Here is a 24,482-nt window from a genome sequence, read left to right on the forward strand (position 1 = left end):
TATTTTTAGCATAAATACACCCCGTCAGCATCAGAACATCAATAATGCTTCTCTGGAAAATTCTTGACTGCATAATCTGAAATCTCTAGAAAACAACTAATTGTTGAATGTACTATAATGATCACATTTACTTTGTTTTTCGTGAAACTCCATCTACAGAGTTTAGTAAAGGGAAAAATATGTAGGTAGACAACATAAAATTGTAAAGCAACTAAATACAGCTGTAACTTCTCTATTTTAGCTAAGTCAAGTTCATTAACTGTTTGCCAAGATTTTGGAGCCCATATGAAACTGAAATTACAACCTGTAACACTTGAAGTCCCGGGTACAACTGAAGCAAGAAAGGGCTACGTAATAAGGTCTCAGGTACTTACAAGTACTAATGTAAAGACATGAAAGCTAGTGGAGAAATGCACACCCTCCATGAAAGAACCCTTCACGTCTGTACATCAGGAGTGAAATGTTAGGAAAGACAGCATATCCCATTTTAGCAAGAAATGGAAGATCACCGTTTACATCCAATTAGACAGTTGCATAACCATAGTTTACTTAGAGAATGTGTATTATTCCTCTCAGTTGTCTTTATTTCTGAGCCATCCCTGGGGGAAATGTGAGGTCAGCAAGAAGTTCTTAGTCCCCTTCTCTCAAAATACAGTCACATAATCCAGTGAAAAATAAGTACTATTTGTTAAGTATAATTTGAAGATGTATGTAAATGATTTTTTTTTTGTATCTTTTACTGGGAGTAGTTTCTTTATATCCACCTGAAAATAGGTCGTCTGAATCGACAACGTCTTCTAATCTTTTTAATCATTCCTGCATTTCCTGGCATATATTTTATACTTCATGAATTTAGGAAGTTACGTTTCACAGAACAGCTAGAGAAAGTGTTAATGCGTGGATATTACCCCACCATGACTCCCAATCTAGATTAGGAATGCCTGTGTTTATTAAAAATAGCAAACTAACTGCTTCATCCATTGGCAGCTAGAGATGCTCTGTGGAACCTCAAAGGCTTGAGTTTTCTCTTGAGACAGTTATAAAAAAAATACAATGAAGATCTGCTAGCACCGAGGAGAGAGAACACAGTCCAACATGTACAATCAAAGACAGCCTTGATTAATTTTCTTCATACCATAAAACCAACTGGATGTTTTTAAAAAACTTTAAAAAGAGCAAAATATATCTGTATATGTATGTAGTACCTGTATGTGTGTAGTATGTGCATATATGTATATATAGCATATAGATACACATGCGCACACTTAGAATGTTTGCAGACAGGCTGTCTATAATCTCTTTAGTATTAGTAATTTTCAAATAATTCCTTAGGTCAATACTTATTCTAAGCAATTATATACATTATTGATATGAATACGATCTTAGTTTAATACAAAAATCTTTGTAGCTCTATTGACCACAGATTTAGTTTCTATAGGAAGAGTTTATGGGAAAAACTTTGTTTCATAACATAGATCTTAAGAGTTTGAACAATATTAGTGTCACTTATAGTACAAGAATGTATCATGTGCATTTGAGTGTTACTTCTAAGTTAAATTTGGATATGACATTGAACCTTGGGTCCCAAGTCACCAGGGCCATATTAACTCACTTTTAAAAGTGTTAATTAATTTTGTAACTGACAGCACTTATTTTTAAAAGTAATTAATTTATTTGTATTGGGCTATAACTGACATATAGCTATGTAAGTTTAAGGTGTACCGTGTGTTGGTTTGTTACATTTATATATTACAGTATGATTGCCATTGTAGGATTGGCTAGCATCTCTATGAGGTCACATAATTATACTTTCTTTTTTGTAATAAGAACAATAAGATATAACCTCTTAGCAACTTTGCAGTTTATAACACAGTATTATTGACTATATTTACTATGCTGTGTATTAGATCTCCGAAACTTATCTACTAGTTACACCTTAAGGTTTTAGTTAGGTTTTTGTTGTTGTTTTTGGAATTGAATGCATATGGATGTACAATGTAGCCTGTTAAAATAGAGTTATACTGATGTAATATTGCTTTAAGGAAATTTTTCTGAATATTTTACATCAAGCCTTTTTTAAGTACCTGAATTGCATTAGCCTTTCCACTCCAATGAAATCACCCTGGTGACTATAATGGGAAAGTCAGATTTTATTTTTATTCTTTAGTCTAAATTTTTAATTTAATTAGACACATTAGAGTGTGGCTATTTATAAAGTGAATCAATGCTCTCAAACATATTAATCCCAACTAATTACATGTCACTTCTAATGACTAGTCTATAAAATAAGTCTAATGTATTTCTATGTGATACATATTTATCTGTATATGGTTAAACATTTGCCCTTTGTATTCAAATGTAGTATTCAAAAGCCATAAACAGGGCATTTTGCTTGTCATTTATATTTATTTGTTACTAATGATTACTACTTGTATGTGTATGTTCAGGGGCCTAGGGTGGGAAGACAGACTTGTAGCAGAAAGATCAGCAATTAATATGCTGTTACATGATGGAGGTGAGTAATATGAACTTGAACTTGAGCAATGGCAATGAGACTGCTGAGAGATGGAACAAATTCATAAGGTATGACATCGGAATATATACAGGATTCAGTCATTAGTATTTTTTAAAACTTTCCAAGTAATTCCAACATTCAGATCAGTCTGAGGATCATTAATCATTGTTAAATTTAGGGTCTCAAGAAAAGCAACATTTAGGTTGACTTCTAGGCTTCTTGCTTGTTCATGTCAATAGTAATGTCAGTCATGGTTGAGGAAATGATAAAGGAGGAATAATTTTATTTCAAGGTTTTTGCTGTTGTTGTCCAGCTTTGTATATATGGAGTTCAGAGCATGTATGGAACATCGAAGAAGTCAATGGAAAGATCTGATGTAGAGATATGCACTTTGTAGTCTCTGCAGAAAGATGATAGTTGAACTCATGGATTTAGCCAGGGCATCTACAGAGAGTCAAGGAAAATAACACTTAGAGGCCAGTGGAGGAAGGAAAGCTTGGGAGCTGACTAGTAAGGAAGGATGACCGGAGAAGGAGCAGGTGAGTGAGGTGGCAAAAAACAATGAAATGAGAGACTTACACAAGGGAAATGTTTATCAGAAATAGCCAATGGATGAAGTTTTTTTTTTTCAGTTTGGAAATATAGCTACTTTCTATTTGAGGGATCTGTTGTGTGGAATCACCCAACTCAGACTGCTGAAAGGAATCTCTTCTGCAGGTACACAACAGGGTATCTTGTTACTTTGCGCATCATACACATATAGGTGTGTGTGTGTGTGTGCACAACATATGTGTGCATGCGTGTGTGTATATGTTGGATTGTCTATCAAACTCTCAATTTTTTTTATGTGATTAGCTGGCTGTGTAAGGGGGGAATCTATACACATATCCATGTACACACGTAAGTAATTCTAGAAGTGGGAAAGACAAGATCAGCGTGACACTTTGGTTTAAGCCTGAATAACATCTCCGCACCAACATTCCTCTCACTTCTCTTCCATCAGGGAACACTGGAGAGAGAAGGATATGAGTAGTTGGTGCCAATGAATGATGGAGTGGAGAGTGGCCAGATTTTAACTTGTGACCGTTTCACATTAGAACTGCCTCCTTATTTGGAAGGTTTCCACCTCAGATACATGTTCTATATTAATATTCTTCAACCATGGCAGCGCATGAGAATTGAGGAGCTTTTAAAAAATCTCCGTGCCCAGGCTTCACCCAGACCAATTGTATCAGAATATGTAGGACCCAATCAACAGTATTTTGAAAAACTTACCAGGTGACTCCAGTGTGCAATCAAGGTTGAGAAACATTTTCTTCTCTGTCATATTGGTCAATCTGGCAATATTTCCAAAAATCGACGTTATCTGAAAGCATGTTTCTGTCTTTCTGATGACATTTCGTGTCCTAGTGCTCTATCGGTACTATTCATGGTTTTACGGGTAAGCTCACCAGATGCAGATTTGGGATTATACTAGTCAACTCAGACTGCCATGACAAAATACCGCAGACTAGGTGGCTTCAACGATAGAGGTTAATTTTCTCACAGCTCTGGAGGCCGAGTCTGAGATCGGGGTGTCAGCGTGGCTGGGTTCTGGGAAAGGCTCCCTTCTTGGCTTGTAGACAGCCACCTTCTCACCCTGTGTTCACATGGCCTTTCTTCCTCACACGAGCACAGGAGCAGGGGGTGGGGAACAAGCTTATTGGTGTCTTTCATTATAAGGGCTCTAATCCTATCAAACCAGAGTCCCACCCTCATGACCTCATCTAACCCTAATTACCTCCCCAAGGTCCCATCTCCAGATACAACCTCAGAGGTTGGGGCTTCAATGTATGACTTTGGGAGAGACAACAGTTCAGCCCATAGCCAGGGTCATCATGCGGGTCTGTGCCATCATTACTTTTAAACCAGGAGACTTGTTTGAAACAAGCACTAATTCAGTGTAGTCCAGACAGATAAAAGTGCCCTTTGGTGTTGTATATAATTCAGCAGTGGTACTTACGTAACCACAATAAGCCATGACAGTTTAACCAGATTCAAATTTCATTGCCAATAAGTGTACTCGTTTTGACAGATCTGTAAAAAAAAACCAAAAAACAAAGTTAGAACAGAACCAGACTTTTCTTGTAAATGTTTAATTTAGTTTGGAACTGCTTACCAGCTCTGGATTTGCTTTTCTCTGTCTTGGTGAATTCAGTGGACAGAACAGCATGTCGTTTAAGATAGTCTGGTGGCCGCCTTCATCTTGGCAACGATGCTGAATGTTTTCAGTCTCATATATGTTCTCCCTGACGTTTGATGATGTTAGGTCATCTCATTGTGTATGTTGCAAATAATTTGGCAGTATCTTTAATAATTTCCTGTGTGGGTGCACTGGAAATTCATTTTATTCACTTAAATCCTCAGATTATATTGTGTTCTGTGCATAGCATCCAGAGTGAAAATTTTCCATTTCTAATTTTGAGGTGTAAAAGTTTTAAGGTTTTTATCTGTGTAGTATTATGCTTGTAATTACTGCAGCAGTCTACTTCTCTCTGGGTGAGAGTGTTCATCAGGGAAGGTGCAGGTGGGGTTAGAGGATGAGCGAGAGGGATTGTGGCCAGCCTCCTTTATCCCTTTTCAGATTAGCAAGAGGACTATATTGTACATAGACTATAAACAGGCAAACAATTTCCAGGAAGCATAAAAACATTCTGAAGATCACACACCTGGCAGGGACTTGGCAGCTAGAAGGTACAGAAAGTGTTAAGCAGTCAAACACATGAGGCATGGGAGGGCAATGTGTTGATGGTGATTGGTTAGACGTACAAGTCCAAAGGAGGACAAAAAAGTTCTATGTTGTTCCTGTCTGTTTCACCTCGCATGTGCCACGAGGCAGTGCAGACCACAGGTGTTCGGGAACCGTTTGAAGAGTGAATGACAGAACAATCCCAGAATGACCTAAGGAAGACCGGCAAGAATATAAAATTAGGTCAATCATAGAAAGTCTCAGGGAATTCAAGTTTACTAAAAAGCACTCCAGGATCCAGAAGGAAAGCCCAAGTACAATTTAAGGTGAAAACAAACCCCACATGCTGATCAATTAAGAGGCATATGTGCAGAACCTCTTCTGGCCTGATAGCTCTTCTACTCGGGACCCCTGGGCTGTCTCTGTCTCTTTGCTGTCGCTGCATAGGATGTGCATGATTATTTATCTTTATTTCTGAAAACAATTTCTACCACCAGGTGAGTGAAAGAGACCTGAGGTCTGGATAAAGAATTTATATTAGCAAATAGTTTTGAGTATCTACCAAATGAGTGTGACTTTAAAACCCCTCATATCTCAGTGATTAACCTGAGAGGATTTTCTGTCTATGCAGTTTCCTATTCACGTCCCGAGTGGAGTTAATAACAGGACCCACCCCCTGGACTGCTGGGAGGGCCTGAGTCAGAGAGATGTGTATAGGTACATGCTGCTGCTGCTGCTGCTGCTGTTGTTGTTGTTGTTATTATTATTATTATTATTATTATTATTATTATTATTATTATTATTATTATTATTATTACTAACCAGGTTAGGGATTTTAATCCTCTATCGCACAACTCAAAAGTTTACCATAATGCAGGTGGGGAGGGTGGGGTTGAGGATCTAGCTCAGTGGTAGTGTGTGCTTAGCATGCACAAGGTCCTGGCTTCAATCCCCAGTGCCTCCATTAAAAAATAAACTTAATTACCTACCCCCTCAAAACAAACAAACAAAAAACACTTAAAAAAAAAAAAAGAACAAAAAGTCTGCTGTAATTCAGTCACTTCACTTCACTTTGCTGGAGAACATGATGTGTTTCTCTAAGGCAAAGGTAGTATATCCCACTATGTACTTTGGGCAATTAACACATAACATTGCTATTTACTTCTACACATTAAAGCAAATATTAATTAGGCAAAGTCCTGGGTCTTCAGTAAGGCTGTAGCTTTAGGTGCAGAAGGTTGCTATTTTGTAGAATGGATATACAAAGAGATATTTCAGAGAAACATCAGATCTCCCTTTACAGCAAGCAGCACTGGCAGTTGCTGCAGATGGACTGTGGGCTTCTCGAGGTGAACCTAAGCTGGCAAACAGGTTCAAGTTTTCCCAGAAATTACTGCTTTTTTCCCTTCAGTGGGAAAGGACAAAGCCAAAAATGACAATGCTAAGTAGATGGAGAAGTCTCTATTTCTACAAAATAACCTAAGTTTAATAAAGCTCCCCCAAAGAGTTACAAATTTTTAAGTTGTATCCTTTAACTTAAAAAAGTAATAATCTTTGTTAATTTAAAAATATATATATTTGGCCATTATTTTTCTTTATCGTTTCTATGTAACTAATAGTGTGTGGGCATACACTTACAGTGCTAGAAAACTGATGCAACATATCGCTTTAAGGGGGAATAAAATGATCATCCTGGTCCACATCTCTTACCTTGATTCATAGCGCAAATATTTCTATTCTTGGAGCATTACTGCAGCTTTGGTGCTAAGAAAATTACCGGTGGATGAAGAATGATTCTGCAGCCTTTCATCCTTAACAATTTTCACGCCATCTCCATCAGTCTGACTTTGCAATCGTGCCATCTAGTGTTCAAACGTCCTCAGTACAACAGCTCAACTTTAGAAGCCAAATAACACAGGAAGTAACAAGCAAGTTACCTTTAACACAGTGTGCTTGGGGAGAGACAGTGTAATCAACAGCCCATCACCGAAACACTAAAACAGATTTCTTCTAAATATATATTTCTTGTTTATTTTTATTGCCTCATTTATTTCTTGTGTTTAATTCATAAATATTTTTATATATTCTATGTATATATAGTCACACAAATTATACATGACACACTCCACATGTTGAAATTATACATACTTTACATTTTATTTTTGTATTCTTCTCTGTCTTCCTATAACTTTAACAAGAAGATCATTCACTTTGAAGGCAACACAACAATCCAGTCGTGCATTGGGTTGGATTTGAGTGGACTGGATTAGAGTGGAATCAAAAGATGGAAAGCGTTTATTATAATATCTGATTGCACTGCATATCCTGCCCAGGCTGTGGTTTTGTTGCTGCTGCTGACTGTGCCTTCAAGGGTCAGGTGCTTTGCTACATAGAAAGTGAAGCAGAAGGGATTGCATGAAATAGAGCAATTCGCCAGAAAACAAACAAAACTAGTGTCTTCCTTGCCTTACCTTACCAATGAGACTATTTTAGGTCTGTCTTTTTTTTAAAAAGAAAAAACTTTTTTTGAAAGTGTTTTTAGGAGTTAATGAGTTTGGGCCAAATGTTCAAGATGTCTCAGAGACATGATTTTTATTCCCTTTACTGGCCTTTGAGATGATTTCTGTATTGTCTATCAGTTCAGCATTTTAAGAGAAAAAAGTTCATTTATTTACTTATGAAAACAATAAAATTGATTGAAGAGAGACTCCGTCAGGTCACCTCCATCATTTTAGCATCTGCAAAATGGTTGACGATATGCTCTGACTGGCTCTGACACTAAATGGAAAACCCCAGCCCTCGCCCTGTCTGATTCTGAGGTGGGTGAAGTCCCTGGTCCATGAGGCTGACTTCTGCTCAGACCTAATCCAGTCCTGCTCTGAGCTCTGGTCTCCCTTAGCCTTTTGTCAATTCCTCGAGGACAGGGCGCTCCCTCCCACTTTGGGCTCTGTTTGCCTGCCTTACTTTAATCAGGAATGCCTTCTTTTTTTCTTCACTCTCACTTAGTTCATTCTTACACCTCTTTAGACCTTAGCCTAAGCACCGTTTCCTCAGAGAAGCCCTCTAGCTCCTGGATTAGTCCTTTCTTGTTATTAGATGGCATCCACTACTTTTCCTTATTACCATTCACCACACTTTGTAATTATATACTTGTACTACTGTCCGCTTAGTATCTCCTGCTCCTACTAGATTATAAATTATGGCAGGCTAGAATATTCCTTGTTTAGCCTCTTAGAGTTCTGGCCACTGTGTTTTCTGTAATGCTCAATACAGAGTAGATACGTGGGAAATTGCTGGCGAAATTCATCTGAGTCCAAACTTGAGCACTGAGATGCCCGTTCCCAGCCCCCATATAGATTTGCAAAGGCACCTCTGCTTTCATGTCATCCTTGGGACAAGAGAAGAGTCACTGAGGCAGGAAATCCCAGTGCCTGCATTCCAGCTTCTGAAGGAATACTCTCTGTGACCTGCGTCTTCCTGCAGCACAGCCTGGGAGCAGGGTGTACGCTCCTCTTCTTACAGAATCACTGACCTTGTTCACACCACTCTTCCTGCTTCTTGGGAATCGATTGACCTTTCACTCCCTGACCGCCAGTCTCTCCTTCCCACGCTCCTGTCCCCCACCCCCCGAAACCAAACCAAACCAAACCAGAACCCACTTCCTCTTGTCTTGACTGTCAGCCATCTTCATGGATCAACAGGGAGATACAGAGTACAAAATATACATTAATATTTCAGTAAATCATCCTGTCACTCTGGTATTCAGCAGAGAATAAAAATAAATTTTGCACATTTCACAAAGGACATGTCAAGTTTTCATTGTTTATTTTTGTAGCACTTTCCTTCTCTTTCTAGAAGTCTCTAAGGGTTCCCAACTCTCAGAATATTAGACAAGCAATCATGCTGAGATCAATCATCTTCAAAATGAGTTTTTCTTAAAAAGTCAAAACATGTCTTACTAAACTTCAGGTATCTATAACCAATCACCAATGTCTTCTAAAGAATAAGAAATGAAGTTAGGATCCAGAAGTGATTCATTTTGACATTGCATATATACCTACACACATACGTAGATTGGGTATTTTGGGTACATTATATTATATTTTGTCTGGTATGCATGTTCTCATTGTTTTATGAAAGCAACACTTTTGCTTAATATCAAATACACACAAAAGAAAAATGCTTGCACTTTTGAATATTTGTAAACCACACCAAGGATTCCAAGTGTCTCTTTAGGTCCCTCTCCTTCCCGCCTGCGCTAACATCTAATAGGCGTTACCTAAATGTGTGCTTCTGGAAAGCCAGATTGACCAATTCAAACACCAACCCATATAGAAATCTGACTCTTAGATGTATGTTTGATGAAAAAACTGATTAAATAGTATATAAAGTTCACTCTACAGAGAGTCATCACACTTCTATCTCCACAGCAACACGGATGTACACACAGTGGCATCGCTTCTTAAACTGTATCTCCGAGAGCTCCCAGAACCGGTCATTCCTTATGCAAAGTACGAAGACTTTTTGTCATGTGCCAAACTGCTCAGCAAGGAGGAGGAAGCTGTAAGTCGATGCATTTATTTCTTCAAAATATTGTTTGGGGTTTGTCAGTGTTCTTTGTCTTTAATCTATAAATTTTCCTTTGCCGCAGCCTTGGATTGTTTTCCACTATTCCAAATATTGACATTACACCCATTTAGAATTTATGCACACAACTCAGGTCCCAGTTTTGATCCTCTCTTTCATCAAAAATGAAAAATGTAGCAGAATAAATGAACTCGGCACTCCTTTCCACTTTGTCCCCCTACACGGTGAATTGTGGAGCTGCGGCAGGCCAAACATTCCGTGAACAAAGCGGATGCCTTATTTCATAACCCTTTTCCATTGTGTCCCCCTACGTCATGTCAGACGGTGAGTCCTACCAAAGCCTGCCTCCTGCTTTTTTTTTAAAAACAGCTTTATTGAGATGTAATTCATATACCATACAATCACTTATTTAAAGTGCACAATTCAGTGCTTTTTCGTATATTCTCGGAGTTGTGCAACCGCCACCAAATTCTAATTGTAGAATATTTAGTAGATTCTCATCATCACATAACAAACCCCATACCTGTTCTCCCAGCTCCTCCTTCCCCAGCTCTTGGCAACTATTCATCTATGTTCTGGATATTTGCCTATTCTGGATATTTCATGTAAATGGAATCACTCAGTATGCTTGTCTTTTGTGACTGTCTTGTTTCACTGTTTCCAAGATTCATTCCCATTATACCCCATAAATCAGTATTTCATTCCGTTTATTTATTTGTTCATCAGTTATGGGACATGTGTTGTTGTTTCCATTGTTTGGTTATAGTTAATAAAGCTGTTATGAACACCCATGTACAAGGTTTTGCAAGGACATATGATCTCATTTCTCCTGGGTGTATATCTAGGAGGTAGACCTCCTGGGCCATGTGTAGCCCCATGTTTTGTAAGGAGGCTCCACCATTTTAAATTCCCACCCGCAGTGTGTGCCGGTTCCAGCTTCTCCACGTGTTTGCCAACCCTTGTTGTTCTCTCTCTTTTTCATCATCCTAATGTGCGCAGTAGTTTGACTTACATTTCTCAAATGGTTAATAATGTCAAGCATCTTTTCATGTGCTTATTGGCTATTCGTGTATTTTCTTTGGAGAAACATCTCTTCAGATCATTTCCCCATTTTTAATTGAGTCATTGGTCTTGTTACTGAGTTGTCAGAGTTCTTTATAGTTTAGGTTACAAGTGCCTCATCAGGTATATGATTTGCAAATGTTTTCTCCCATTCTGTGGGTTGTCTCTTCCTCTTCTTGACGGTGTCCTTTGAAGCACAAAGGTTTTCATTGCAAAAAAGTCCAACTTACCTATTTTACTTTTGTCATCTGTGTCATGTCTAAGAAGGCTTTAGCCCAAGGTCATGAGGGTTTACTCCTATATTTTCTTCTAAGACTTCAGTAATTTAGCTATTTTTAAAAAAAATTTTGGGGGAGGGAGGTAATTAGGTTTTTATTTATTTATTTATAATGGAGGTACTGGGGATTGAACCCAGGACCTCGTGCATGCTAATCATGAGCTCTACCACTGAGCCATACATACCCTCCCCCTACAACTTAGCTCTTACGTTTAAGTCTCTGATCCACTTTGGGTTAATTTTTGTTCACAGTGTGAGGAGAAGGTCCAACTTCATTCTTTGGCATATGGACATCCACTTGTCCCAGCATCATTTGTTGAAAAGACTAATTGCTTCCCCCATTGGGCTTTCTTGGCACTCTTGTTGAAATTGCTGCCAGTTTTTGCAAATGAAGTTTTATTCCATTTGTTATGTAATATTGTCTGTGGCTACGTTTGCACTACAACTATAGTGTAGAATAGTTGAGACAGAGACCATGAGTCCCAAAAAGGTGAAATTATTTACTATCTGGCCCTTTACAGTGACAACAGATCAGATTACATTCTTCATTAGCTTTTCTGGGACAATTTACATTTTAGAGGAAGTTCTACAATGAGAAGAATCAAAGCAATTAATCTCTTTGTGAAACACCTGGGAAGATCAGCCTTTCCAACCCTCCATCCCACCCCAAATGATGTTTCCTAGATGTCAGAGACTTATTCGTCAGTAGACGTGTGTTTGTCTGTTTTGGACATGCTAAAAATGAGAAGGACTCTCACTACATCGAAGCTACTGTTTTCCCCAAATAACCATATTATAAATGAAGCTATCTTCCCTTTCAGCCATTGTGAACAAATGTTAAAAAGGTTAAGAGCTTCACTTAAATCTGTTTCTTCACAAATAGCGCTTACATAGATATTTGAAACGCTTTCACATCTTTGAAAATATTCCTGGAAAGTTCTCTGTGATGGTGGCAAGTTTGCAGGACAGGATCCTTCACTGGTAATATGTGAAACTAATTAAAAAACAACTGTATGTCCATTTTCCATGTGCTTTAATTCCAAAGCCAGCACTTAGGTAACGTTTTTTCTCTTCTTTATACTCAGGGTGTTAAAGAATTAGCAAAGCAGGTGAGGAGTTTGCCGGTGGTCAATTACAACCTCCTCAAGTATATCTGCAGGTGAGAATGGCCCTAAAGACAAAACTACATTTTAAAGGACTATATTTAACCTGACATTAATTTGCTTTTGACAGTGGATACAAATCACCTAACTGCTCTGAGCTCCAGTGTTGGCCTCTGTAAAATTAAGAGGTTTGACAAGGTGATCTCAAAGGTTCCCCTGAGCAGGAAAGTTGCTTGATTTTGTCATTTGTTGTCTCTGAAGTTTCTCTTCTTGCCTCTGCATATTAAAGATATGTTGTTTTGAACCTCCATCAAAGTTGTTTGAACATATACCACGTACCATTGTTTAACAGAAGGAGCATGTATCTTGGCACGAGAAATACCTGCCTGGTAATCCAGATTCTACCCCTGAGTACTTACGTGTCTTTATGCAATTTTCTTGTCCTCTTTGAGTCTAAGGGTCCTAATAGGTTAAAGGGGTAGTGAAAACACACATTTCACAGAGATGTTTTAAAAAATTAAGTATATTTTTAAATTATGTATATATACATATAGTGAATATTAATAAATACTGTTTTTTCTCTCAAGACTCATTGAAAAAACTTTTGTAACTCAATTCTGCTAGAGCAATATTATACCTGGTAAAGCTCTCTCTTTCTCTATGACCATGTTTAACTTAAGGCCAAGGATGGTGAGTACCATGTCTGTGCCCCCATTTAAGAAATCAAGTATGTACAATTGAAACTTACTAAATTTAAATAAGGAGATTAGTGATTGGCCCTACAAATCACTACAAGGTATCTTAAATGATAGCTTCCCAGTCCATTTTTAAATAAAATTCAAATTTTTAATTCAGTGAAGTGTATTATTTGCATAGGTTTTGTATAATGATTAGATAAATGTTCAGCTTACTGGGAACTATGGAGTTTAAGACTAACACCAGACACTGTGAAGTTCATTGTCAACTCTAACTGAGAAGGAATTTCCAGAACCCCCTACCAGAACATTTTCCGGTGATAGTTACATTAAGGAGACAAACAAGACCTTAGGTTTCAGAATTTGAAAAGGCAAGAAATAGTTTCACTGATGAGATAGACTTATTAACATGTAAAAGTTCCATCCAAGATTCTGAACTCATTCAAACTATTTCAGTGGTTGAGAAAAGGGTAGACAGTCTCCTTAAGTAAAAGAGAAAAAGGCTTTTTCTTTTTTTTTTTTTTTTTTGAGAACAGTATTGCAAGTTCATCTCCACAACAGAAAAACTTAACTTCTCTTAAAACATTTAAGCAATCTTTTAATTTCAGCTATTTCCAATAGGAAATGATAGTTTGACTTTTTGCCCTTCAGTTTTGCTATAATTTAGGCTGTGTAACAGGAGTGAACATGAGGAATAGGCACTTTTTAAAACAGTCAAGGTATAGTAGTCAGGAGTGCAGACCCGAGGGTCAGATCACTGGGGTTCAGAGCTCAGCTCTGTCACTTATTAACTCTGTGTCCTTGGAGATTTTTAACCTCTCTGGTGCCTAAAGTGTCTCATCTGTAAAGTGGAGATAATAATAGTATTTACCTCCCAGAGACGCCTTGAGAATTTAATCAGTTAGCACAGTGACTGACACATATGATGTAGTTTTTTTAAAATAGCACATAAAATACTTTTTTTTTAAATGTTTTATTGCTTCTTTGTCTCCTCAGTACAATTAGTAAGCCATGAAGCAATAGAAGTTCTTGTAGAAATGAAGAGAGGATGGGGAGTGAACAAAAGCTGGAAGATTATAAAAATAGTCCCTCCTACTAAAATCATTCGGGGAAAGGACCATTTCATGCCTCTTATTCTTTGGCACCTAACCAGTTAAAAAAATTTGTGCTTGCAATTTTTCATATCAGTAGAACTGAGGTTTTAATTTAAACCATGTTGGATCTTATTTTTAACAGGCTACAAATTTGAAGCTCTCAAATTACTCCACCAAGAGGATTGAATCCTCCTCTCTGAAATGAGAGATTGTACCAGATGATCTTGTTTATAATTTTTGAATTAATACGTATATAAATTTAACACTGTATTTAGAGATTGGAAAGAAACCCATATTCTTGGATCTCAAGTCCACCTTTGCATCATCCAAACACACTTGTTCCTGTGACTGACAAGGGAAACCGAGTCAAGCCAAGCCAGGCCGGAGCAGATGTTTGATATGACCCTTTCTGAGTTTGATCTTTAATAATTTGCAATAAATTTTGTCCACATTTGACTGAGAGATGTTTGATTTTCTAAATAATTTTGTGTTTATAATCATCTTTGAACATCTTCTGGTTCATAGATTTCCCAGTAACCCTTTCTCTTCTACTGACAAATTTGACCCCATTGTGTTTTGTTCGTACTCATACCCAACAGGTTCTTGGATGAAGTACAGTCCTATTCGGGAATTAACAAAATGAGTGTGCAGAACTTGGCCACTGTCTTTGGCCCTAATATCCTGCGCCCCAAAGTGGAAGATCCTTTGACCATTATGGAGGGTAAGTAAATGACTATCTTACACTCTCATAAGAAGAATAGTCAGCTGTCTCTTGGTTGCCCTGACTCCACTTTCCTGTAAGGAATCTAGGGAAATAAGTGAATCCATGGTAACTCCATTTATGGACTCAAGTTCTTAACATGGAAAATCTTCTCTGAGAGTCAGGTATTTTATTTTGGAGTTTACTAAACATAACTTACTAAATGATTCCTCAGTAGTTTTATAAGAACTTCCATAAATCATCTGTAAAGTATCACACAAGAACCAAAAAAATATAATTCACTTTTTGAGGCCAATGCAAATTCTCAGAAAGTTCAAATAGTTACTATTTTAAGTTAGTATATTTTTTTATTAATTCTGGTTTTATCTGTCAGATTTCAAGGGGCAGAAAAATACAGTCCTCTATAAAATAATGCTGCTTATTTACATTGGGTTGAAAGATGGAGAAATTCTGATTTTTTTTAATTACAAAATGCCTCCAGTTCTCTTCTACGGTGAACTGCTACCTCTGTTTATGCCCAGCAGGCCTCAAGGCCTCAAGGTACATTTCTTACCTGTGGCCATCAGTAGTACCACTGATGCACAGGTCTTGCTGAGCTGAAGGAGTAAGATTAGAGGATGGGAAATCCAAGTAAGCAGCAGAAAAGAGAGAAGTAGACACAGAGGTTATTGGGAGATCTGCAGTGGGTATCCCTCAAGTCTTTGCCTGAGGGTTGATTTATGCTTGCATGCAAGGACACTACACTACTCTGGGGGGAGGGGGAAGTACCAGAAATCAGTGGTCTGGGCCCTTCCCGGGCCCTCATACCAAGCTTGAAATAATTGTGTTTCCCACAACCAGAGTAGAAGATCTTGATACTTAGGCATTGTGTAGAGTCCTCAGAAGGGTATTACCTTGGTAATAATGTTACAATTATGGACCAGTTCCTATAAAATTTTTAAAAGAAATTCTAATGATTCAATGGAGGTTTGGGGAGAAAAAGAAGGAGGAATAGGTATAGCACAAAGTAATTTTAGGGCCATGAAACTATTCTGTATGATACTGTAATGGTGGGTACATGATATTATGCATTTGTCAAAACCCAGATCTCACAAAGAGTGATTTCTAGTATAAACTATGAACTTTAATTAATAATAATAATGTATCAATATTGGTTCATCGATGAAGCCTAAAACTGTTAAAAACCTAAACTGCTTGTGAAGTCAGCCAGAAAGAGAAAGAAAAATACCATATGAGATCGCTCATATGTGGAATCTAAAAAAACAAAAACAAAGCATAAATACAAAACAGAAATAGACTCATAGACATAGAATACAAACTTGTGGTTGCCAAGGGGGCGGGGGGTGGGAAGGGACAGACTGGGATTTCAAAATTGTAGAATAGATAAAGAAAATTATACTGTATAGCACAGGGAAATATATACAAGATCTTGTGGTAGCTCACAGAGAAAAAAATGTGACAATGAATATATATATGTTCATGTATAACTGAAAAATTGTGCTCTACACTGGAATTTGACACAACATTGTAAAATGATTATAAATCAATAAAAAAAGTTAAAAAAAAAAAACCTAAACTGCTCTAAAGATTTCTCATTAGAAACTATGCAATTCAAAAGGACATGGATCAAAATAAAGCCTATAAGTGTCAAAAAAAAAATCCAACTTATCTTCAAACACCTAAATGTATGCCAGAAAAAAGTCCAGCATAATTTAAAGATATTTTTTCAAAATTAAAGCTTTAAAAATTCTAAAGCTCACACTATTTTCCATTCACTTAAAAACAACCAGCATGCAAATAATCAGAAGAATATGAACGATAGCCAGGAGAAAAATTATCTGATAGAAAGACCCAGACATAACTGGTATTGATTTTCAAATCAAGTATCTGAATAAATAACCTGTTTTAAGTGTATATAAAGAACTCATACAGTAATAATAAGACAATGAACACAGTGAAAATGAGTGAAAGATCTGAATTTGAAATTTCATCAAAGAAGATAAATAAATAACAAATAACAAAGAAAAATGCTCAATATCTTTAGTCATTAAGTAAATGCAAATTTATACTATGATGAGGCACCACTACACATCCTCTACAAAGTATAAAGTTAAGGTTGAAAATACTAAGTTTGGCTGGTAGAAATACAAAATGTTAGAGCCATTTTGCACGTATTAGGCAAGTTTTTATCAACTTAATTATTCACTAACCATAAGCCCCAGCAGAGCATTGTGCTAAGTATTTACCCAAGAAAAAAGAAAATATATGCTCACCCAAGACTTGTAGTCAATGCGGACTTTATTCAAAATAGCTCCAGTCTGAAAACTAATTGTCTATCGATTGTTGAATAGATAAAAAATATTGATACATCCATAAAATGGAATACTGTCAGCAATAAAAGAATGAACTACTGACACATGGATAACAATATGGATAAATGACAAAAGCATTATGCTAAGTGAGTAATGCCTACACACAGAAGACTTCATACTATATAATTCCATTTATATGAAATTTTAGAAAAGAAAAAGATACAGTGACAGAAAGTGGATCAGTGGTTGCCATGGACAGGAGGTAAGGGTACGGGATTGGCTTCAAAGGGGCACGAGGGAATTATCTATATTAACGATTAGGTGGTGTTTTCAGGACTGTCATTTGTCAAAATATATCATATACCTTACAGATAACGTGTACATGTGCTAAAAATGAAACATATGCAAGGTTATTCATTGCAAAAAACCACTAACTGAATCTACATTTACTAGAGTGCTGCCATATATGTGTGTGTATATATGTATGTATTTTAAAGTGCCTAGGTGCCTTCAAAGGAAAATTGAATTCTTATCCAACTCTTATGAAGAAAAGTACCCATAATATGGGATTTAAATTCAATGTGTATATAATTATATGAGCCTGGGGGACTTGCTGGAACATGTAGCCCAGTGGAACTCCCCAGTCTGCTTGGACTCTTCAGAATGGACTGGTGATCGTAACCACTCTGACCTCACTGTTTGGGCTTCCTGTTTATCATTAGTATTCTAAGGAAGAGAATGACAGAGAGGATGGATTACGAAGGAAGAAAAGACTGCATATAAAGACACACACATCATCACCACTACCAGGCTAGTCTGTCCTAAATGGCTATGAAAATTGAAACAAAGTCCCTTTACAAGGAACTACTGTCATTTATAATTCTGGAGACTAAATGAAAGCAAAGCCTCCTAAGGTAAAAGAAAGATACTTCTAAATCTCTAAGGCCCTGACACTCACTTCACAATCGTGGCAAGTGTATGTTGGCCTGGCTGTTCACAGACTCATCATGGAGACCTTGGGGTGTCTATCTTCCATTAATTAAATGCCCCACATAGTTCACAGCTATGATTAAAAAAAAAACAGTGATGTTTCAAATGGCATATTCCAGTGATGGGGAAAAGCTCCATTTTCCCAAAATAGGCAGAGTACTAGGCAGAGTCCTATACCATAGAGGCTGCTAACATTTGAAAGTGTGTCTGTTATACGGGCAGATAGCAAGCTAGAACTAAGAGCCCATGTCTTCAAACACAGTACACGATAGTGACAGTGTTGACAGCCATTAACTATGCTAAAATATTTTCTTCAGATTCATTGCTACATGCATTGAAAATAGGATGACAAATTCAGAGGTTACTAAAAGGGAATAGATGGATATATAATACTGTTAATTTCATTGTCTTTTTGCTTCCACAGCTCCGTAATAATTGATGATGATTCAATAGATAGTTCTCTTTTGTTTAGTTTCTTATTTAGAACAACACCAAGGTTATTTATTATTACTACAGTTTTAAATCCAACAGCTGAAATATATTAAGACAAGTGCATAACTTAACAGTGAGAAGATGAAGTATCACATTTCACCCTGGTCACTCATCATCTATGTGGCCATAGGCAAAACCATAACCTCTCTGAACCTCAACTTTCTCATCTGAACAATGCTAAGTCCTGTCTCACAGCCTTATGAGAAACTTAATTTAGAAGATGTAAGTGAAACACTTCCACCTAACACAGTTTCTCAGACTCTAACACACACAGGAATCACCTGGGGATTTGGCTGAAATGCAAATTCTGATTCAGAAGGTCTACAGTGGGTCCTAAAATTTTGAAGCTTCCAGGTGATGCCAGTGCTTCTATTCTGTTATTGCTGGTGTCATCTGGGAGCTGATTAGAAATGTGAAAAATCTCATGCCCCTCCCAATACCTATAATTTAATAGAAATTCCAGATAATTTGTATGAACATAAATGTTTGAGCAGCATTGGCCAGTATCAAACCTGACATATTGCAGATTCCTGATCTAAATATGTTAGAGGTTTTGCGTAGTTACAGGAGTGCACAGGATACAGATGGATATAATGTATTTTTTCCCATTTGAAATTTGACTTTGAATTATAATCGTTATAATCAGAGTCAAATCTTGCCCAAGTGTTGCTTTAAGCTAACGAGTGGCCTCATCCCACCCAGGTCAGGCCACTGACCTTTTTCTCATCTTGCATTGGTTAACTACCTCTTCCGCATTTTTGTTTAATTTATGAGTCAAAAGCATCTTACCAGTAAATATAAATGTCATTTATATCAATATGAAAATAATATTGCTATGAGATAATAAGTCATATACGAATGCTGTATACAACTTTAGGGTTTGCATTTAATCCTGAAGTGTTTACCTCCTTTCACATCTATTTACACTATTTTCCTATTTACTAAGTGAGCAGGGGATTTCTTTATGTAGTGCTTCATCGTTAATAAGTCAACACCTGTTCTGTTTCTGGGACATTATTTTTGTGCATTAAAAAATTCAAAATTAGAAAAAAATGTATTCTCTACATTCTACTCTCCAACAGCTAGTTGGCAGGTGTTTCAGTAGAAATCTACATTGTCAAAAGCACTTATCATTTTCTCCACCAAATTTATATAAGTATTTTACAGAAAGATTATATTTACTAACTAAAATTAGTTTCCCTGCATTTATTTATCAGAGATTACTCTTAGGAGCTTTTATCAAGATGATATAAGCACAGTTAACACACCACATTAATATATTTCAAGCCAAAGCAAAAATAACTAATGCTTGCATTAGCTTTTAGTGCTTTATTGTGGGTATATGAATAAAAATAACAGTTAAAAAGATTCTTAGGGAGTTGGGACATCCAAAGTTGTGAAACTAATTTAGAAGCCTAGTTAGTGGTGGCTGCCTGTTCTAATGGGTGGGAGCATCCAACTTGTAAGTCAGTGAGGAATACATAAAATGTATTTTGAGATTTCAGCTAATACACTATAAAACCTAATAAGTCCACTGATTATTAAGAAGTGTATTACTGCTTTTTATAAAAGATTAACCTTTCTAGCCACTGCTGACTGCATTATTTTTACTGTCTGAAATTTGTAAGATATTGACTTCTAATTCATACTTTACAGTGAATAATAAAAATACGAGGATCAAATGAGAACCATAGGTTTTTATCTATATAAGAGAATTGTTTTCTTCCTTGAAGGTCTTCTCTTTGTTTAAAATGCCCTGAAGCACTGATATTTCTTAAAGAGCAGGTTTGCTAGTGAACAGTTCTCTCAGTTTTTGCTTAACTAGGAATGTCTTATTTCTCCCTCATTTTTGAAGCATAGGTTTTTTGGATATAGACTTCTTGCTTGACTATCTTTCAACATTTTGAAAATTTCATCCCATTGCCTTCTAGCAATGAGAGATGATGAGAAGTCAGCTGTTAATCTTATTGAGAATCCCTTATGCATGAGTTGTGTCTCTCTTGCTGCTTTCAGGGTTCTCTCTTTGTCGACAGTTGACTATGATGGGTCAAGGTGTGAATCCTTTTGTCTTTACCTTACTTGGAATTTGATGAGTTTCTTGAATGTATAGATTCATGTTTTTCATCAGATTTCAGCAACTATTTCTTCAAATATTCTTTCTGCTCATTTCTCTTTCTACTTTCCTTCTGGTATCATTATGCCTGTGCTGGTATGCTTCATGGTGTCCCACAGGTCTCTGAGGCTCTGCTCATTTGTCTTCATTCCTTTTCCTTTCTGTTACTCAGACTGAATAACAACAATTGACCTGTTTTCAGGTATGCTGATCCTTTCTTCTGCCTGCTCAGGTCTGCTGTTGATCCCCTCTACTGATTTTTTCATTTCAATTATTGTAACTTGCAACTCCAGAATATCTATTTGATTCATATATTTCTATTTCTATTTACATTTATTTTTATGTTTATGTTTAATGGAGGTACTGGGGATTGAACCCAAAACCTCATGCATGCTAAGCATGTGCTGTACCACTGAGCTATTTCCCTTCCCCCTGATTCTTTTCTATATTTTCAATCTCTTTATTGGTATCTGGTGAGCCATTGCTCTTATTTTCCTTTGGTTTCTTTAAACATGGTTTCCATTTACTTATGAAAGCACATTTGAAAAAGTTAAAGTCTTTAGCCAATGAGTTCAATGTCTCAGTTTCCTCAGAGTCTATTTTTTCCTATACTTTATTTATTCTTTACATGCCTCATTATTTGTTTCAAAACTAGACATTTTTAATAATATAATAACGTGGGAACACTGGATATAAGACTCTCACCCTCCCTTTGTTGTTGTTGCTGTTTGTTGTTTGTTTAGTAACTTTTCTGGACTAATTCTATAAAGTCTATGTCATTTGCCATCTGTGCCATTGAAGTCTCTGCTTGGTTTGCTTAGTGGTCAGCTAAGGACTGAGCATAGATTAAAAGGCTAGAGCCAATAAGTCTCCCATTCTTTATCAAGGGGCCCTGAGTGCATGTTGGGGCAAACCTTCAACACTCAACCAGATGGTTTACAGCTTTGCCTTAGCCTTCAGTTCCTGCTTATGCAGAACCTCAAGATCAGCTAGAGGTGAGAGCTGGGGGAATTCTCAGTTATTGCCTGAGCATGCACACAGCCCTGGGCATGCACAGAATCTTAAGCATTCATGAAATCTTCTAGGTTCTCAGGAATATAACAGAGTTTTTCAACACCTCCTATGGAAATCTCATTCCTTAGATTTTCCTCCTAAGCTTTTGGGTTAACTTATTGTTTAGCTCAACTGTTATACACTTGCTTCAAGCAGCCATGATTTTAAATGAAAGTGCCCCTAATTACTTTTGACAAATGCTCCTGAGAAAAATGTTGTTCATACTGGTCAAATTTCTAGTCAGATAAAATGAAGACAAGCCTTTTGAGTGGCATCTTCCAGAGAACCGCCAAACAAGTCAAACAATGACAGTTATTTGGGAATGGGGCTTTGAAGGGGCTCCAGCCCTGCTTTTCCCATTCTAGTTGCTGCCAGACTGCTGGTTCCCTTTGTGATTGTGGGCTGTTGGTTTTCAAGACTACTACAGAGTTAGGGAGAGGAGGAGGAATTAAAACACCACGGAGCTTGCTGTTCTCTACCAAGATTCAATAATTTTTCTTGAATAAACACTCTCCAGATTTCAAGCCTTTAGTTTATTTCCAGCTTTCTGAAAATGTTGATTAAGAATGTTTTTGTCAGTTACTTTTATGAAGGCAAGGATTTGTGTAGTTCTTTATTACACCATTTTGGCTGATGTCATTTAAAATGCCCTGAAGCTTTTTAATGATCAGCAAAAGTTGTATGGAACTTCATTGTCTTGCTGTATTATAAAGACAGATCATATATCTACTAGAGATTGTATGGGTTTCCACTTCAGGATGCCACTAAAATGTCTTGATTTGAGGCAGGTGTCAGATGAGAGATCACAGTGACCTCCTCAGAGAACGATTTCTCATAGTTAAATGTCAAACTTCAAAGAAACGTTGTATGACAATTAAGAGAGAGCCTGGTCTTCAGAACTGGCTACTTCTGGGTTCAAGCCCTGCATCTTCACTTTAATAGCTTTGGGACGTTGGTCAGGTTACTTACCTTTTATAAGACAGTGATAATAACAGTGTCTATTCATAGATTTGTTTTAAAACCCAACTAAACTAACAAAAGTAAAGTTCTTTGTACATTTCATGGCACATGTTAAGTGCTCAAGAAATCTCATCAGCTATTGCTATTATCATCATTAAGAATATATTTTGGCTCTGCCAATAATAAAGCTGAATGTCACCTGTACATGGCTCTTTAAGAGTCATATTCAAAATAGGAAAGAAATCAAAACTGTTTCACTCATACTACTTTGTTTTCTGTGCAATTCCAGGCACTGTGGTGGTCCAACAGTTGATGTCAATGATGATTAGCAAGCATGATCACCTCTTCCCCAAAGATGCAGAACTGCAGAGCAAGCCCCAGGATGGAGTGAGCAACAACAACAATGATGTTCAGAAGAAAATCACCGTGGGTCAGCTACAGAACAAGGAGAACAACAATACCAAGGACAGTCCTGTAAGGCGGTGCTCTTGGGACAAGTCCGAGTCTCCCCAGAGAAGCAGCGTGGATAATGGATCCCCCACAGCCCTATCAGGCAGCAAAACCAACAGCCCGAGGAACAGCGTTCACAAGCTGGACGTCTCCAGGAGCCCCCCTCTCATGGTCAAAAAGAATCCCGCCTTCAATAAGGGCAGTGGGATAGTCACCAATGGGTCCTTCAGCAGCGGCAACGCAGAAGGACTTGAGAAAACCCAAACCACTCCCAATGGGAGCTTACAGGCCAGAAGGACCTCTTCACTGAAGGGGTCTGGTACCAAAATGGGCACCCACAGTGTACAGAACGGAACGGTGCGGATGGGCATTTTGAACACCGATACCCTCGGGAACCCCGCGAACGGGCGCAGCATGAGCTGGCTGCCCAATGGCTACGTGACCCTGAGGGATAACAAGCAGAAGGAGCACGCGGGAGAGGCGGGCCAGCACAACAGGCTGTCTACCTATGATAACGTCCACCAGCAGTTCTCCCTGCTGAGCCTCGACGACAAACAGAGTGTCGACAGCGCCACCTGGTCCACTTCCTCCTGCGAAATCTCCCTTCCGGAGAACTCCAACTCCTGTCGCTCGTCCACCACCACGTGCCCGGAACAAGACTTTTACGGTGGGAACTTTGAGGACCCTGTTTTGGATGGGCCCCCACAGGACGACCTTTCCCACCCCGGGGACTATGAAAACAAAAGTGACCGCAGGAGTATGGGCAGTCGAAGTAGCCGTGCCACCAGCAGCAGCGACAACAGCGAGACGTTTGTCGGCAACACCACCAGCAACCACAGTGCACTGCATAGCTTAGTGTCCAGCCTGAAACAGGAAATGACCAAGCAGAAGATAGAGTATGAGTCCAGGATAAAGAGGTGAGGCAGATCTGGAGCCCCTCTCTGTCCCAGAGGGTGTGACCGCCTCCTGCCCTGAGACAGGCTCACCCAGGGGGTTAAATATGCTGATTCCAGAGTCAGAGACCCAAGTTCAAGTCCTAGCTTCACCATTTGTCTGTAAGCTGTGCAATTTTAGGGAAGTTCACTTCATCTCTGTGAGTCTCAGCTTCCTAATGTGAAAATTTTAAATTCTGGTCGTATCTACCTCAAAAGCATGTAAGAAATCATTGCACATTGTCCCCGGCAGAGAATAGGTGCTCAATAATGCTGTCTCTTGTTAGTGGTAAATTAACGTGTGGATTGGTGTTAGAGGGCTGGAGAGGAGCGTGGGGAGTGGAGGTGAATGGAAAATAGAGTCTGTTCTCACTGATGGGAGGAGGATGAAATTAAGG

The 24,482-nt window shown here is 37.9% G+C and overlaps 1 protein-coding gene across 6 annotated transcripts in view; it reads left to right on the forward strand.

Moving 5' to 3' along the window:
- Positions 1-24,482, forward strand: part of ARHGAP24 (Rho GTPase activating protein 24) — a 426,033-nt gene that overhangs the window by 395,303 nt on the left and 6,248 nt on the right. For all 6 annotated transcript variants that reach the window (XM_010966180.3, XM_045524922.2, XM_010966179.3 and 3 more), the window contains 4 exons: positions 9,674-9,806; positions 12,255-12,328; positions 14,661-14,782; positions 22,992-24,069. In XM_010966180.3, the coding sequence (XP_010964482.3) occupies positions 9,674-9,806; positions 12,255-12,328; positions 14,661-14,782; positions 22,992-24,069 (1,407 nt within the window). The remainder of the gene's footprint in view (positions 1-9,673; positions 9,807-12,254; positions 12,329-14,660; positions 14,783-22,991; positions 24,070-24,482) is intronic.

This window comes from Camelus bactrianus, chromosome 2 (genome assembly GCF_048773025.1).
Source record: "Camelus bactrianus isolate YW-2024 breed Bactrian camel chromosome 2, ASM4877302v1, whole genome shotgun sequence".
Lineage (NCBI taxonomy): Eukaryota > Metazoa > Chordata > Mammalia > Artiodactyla > Camelidae > Camelus > Camelus bactrianus.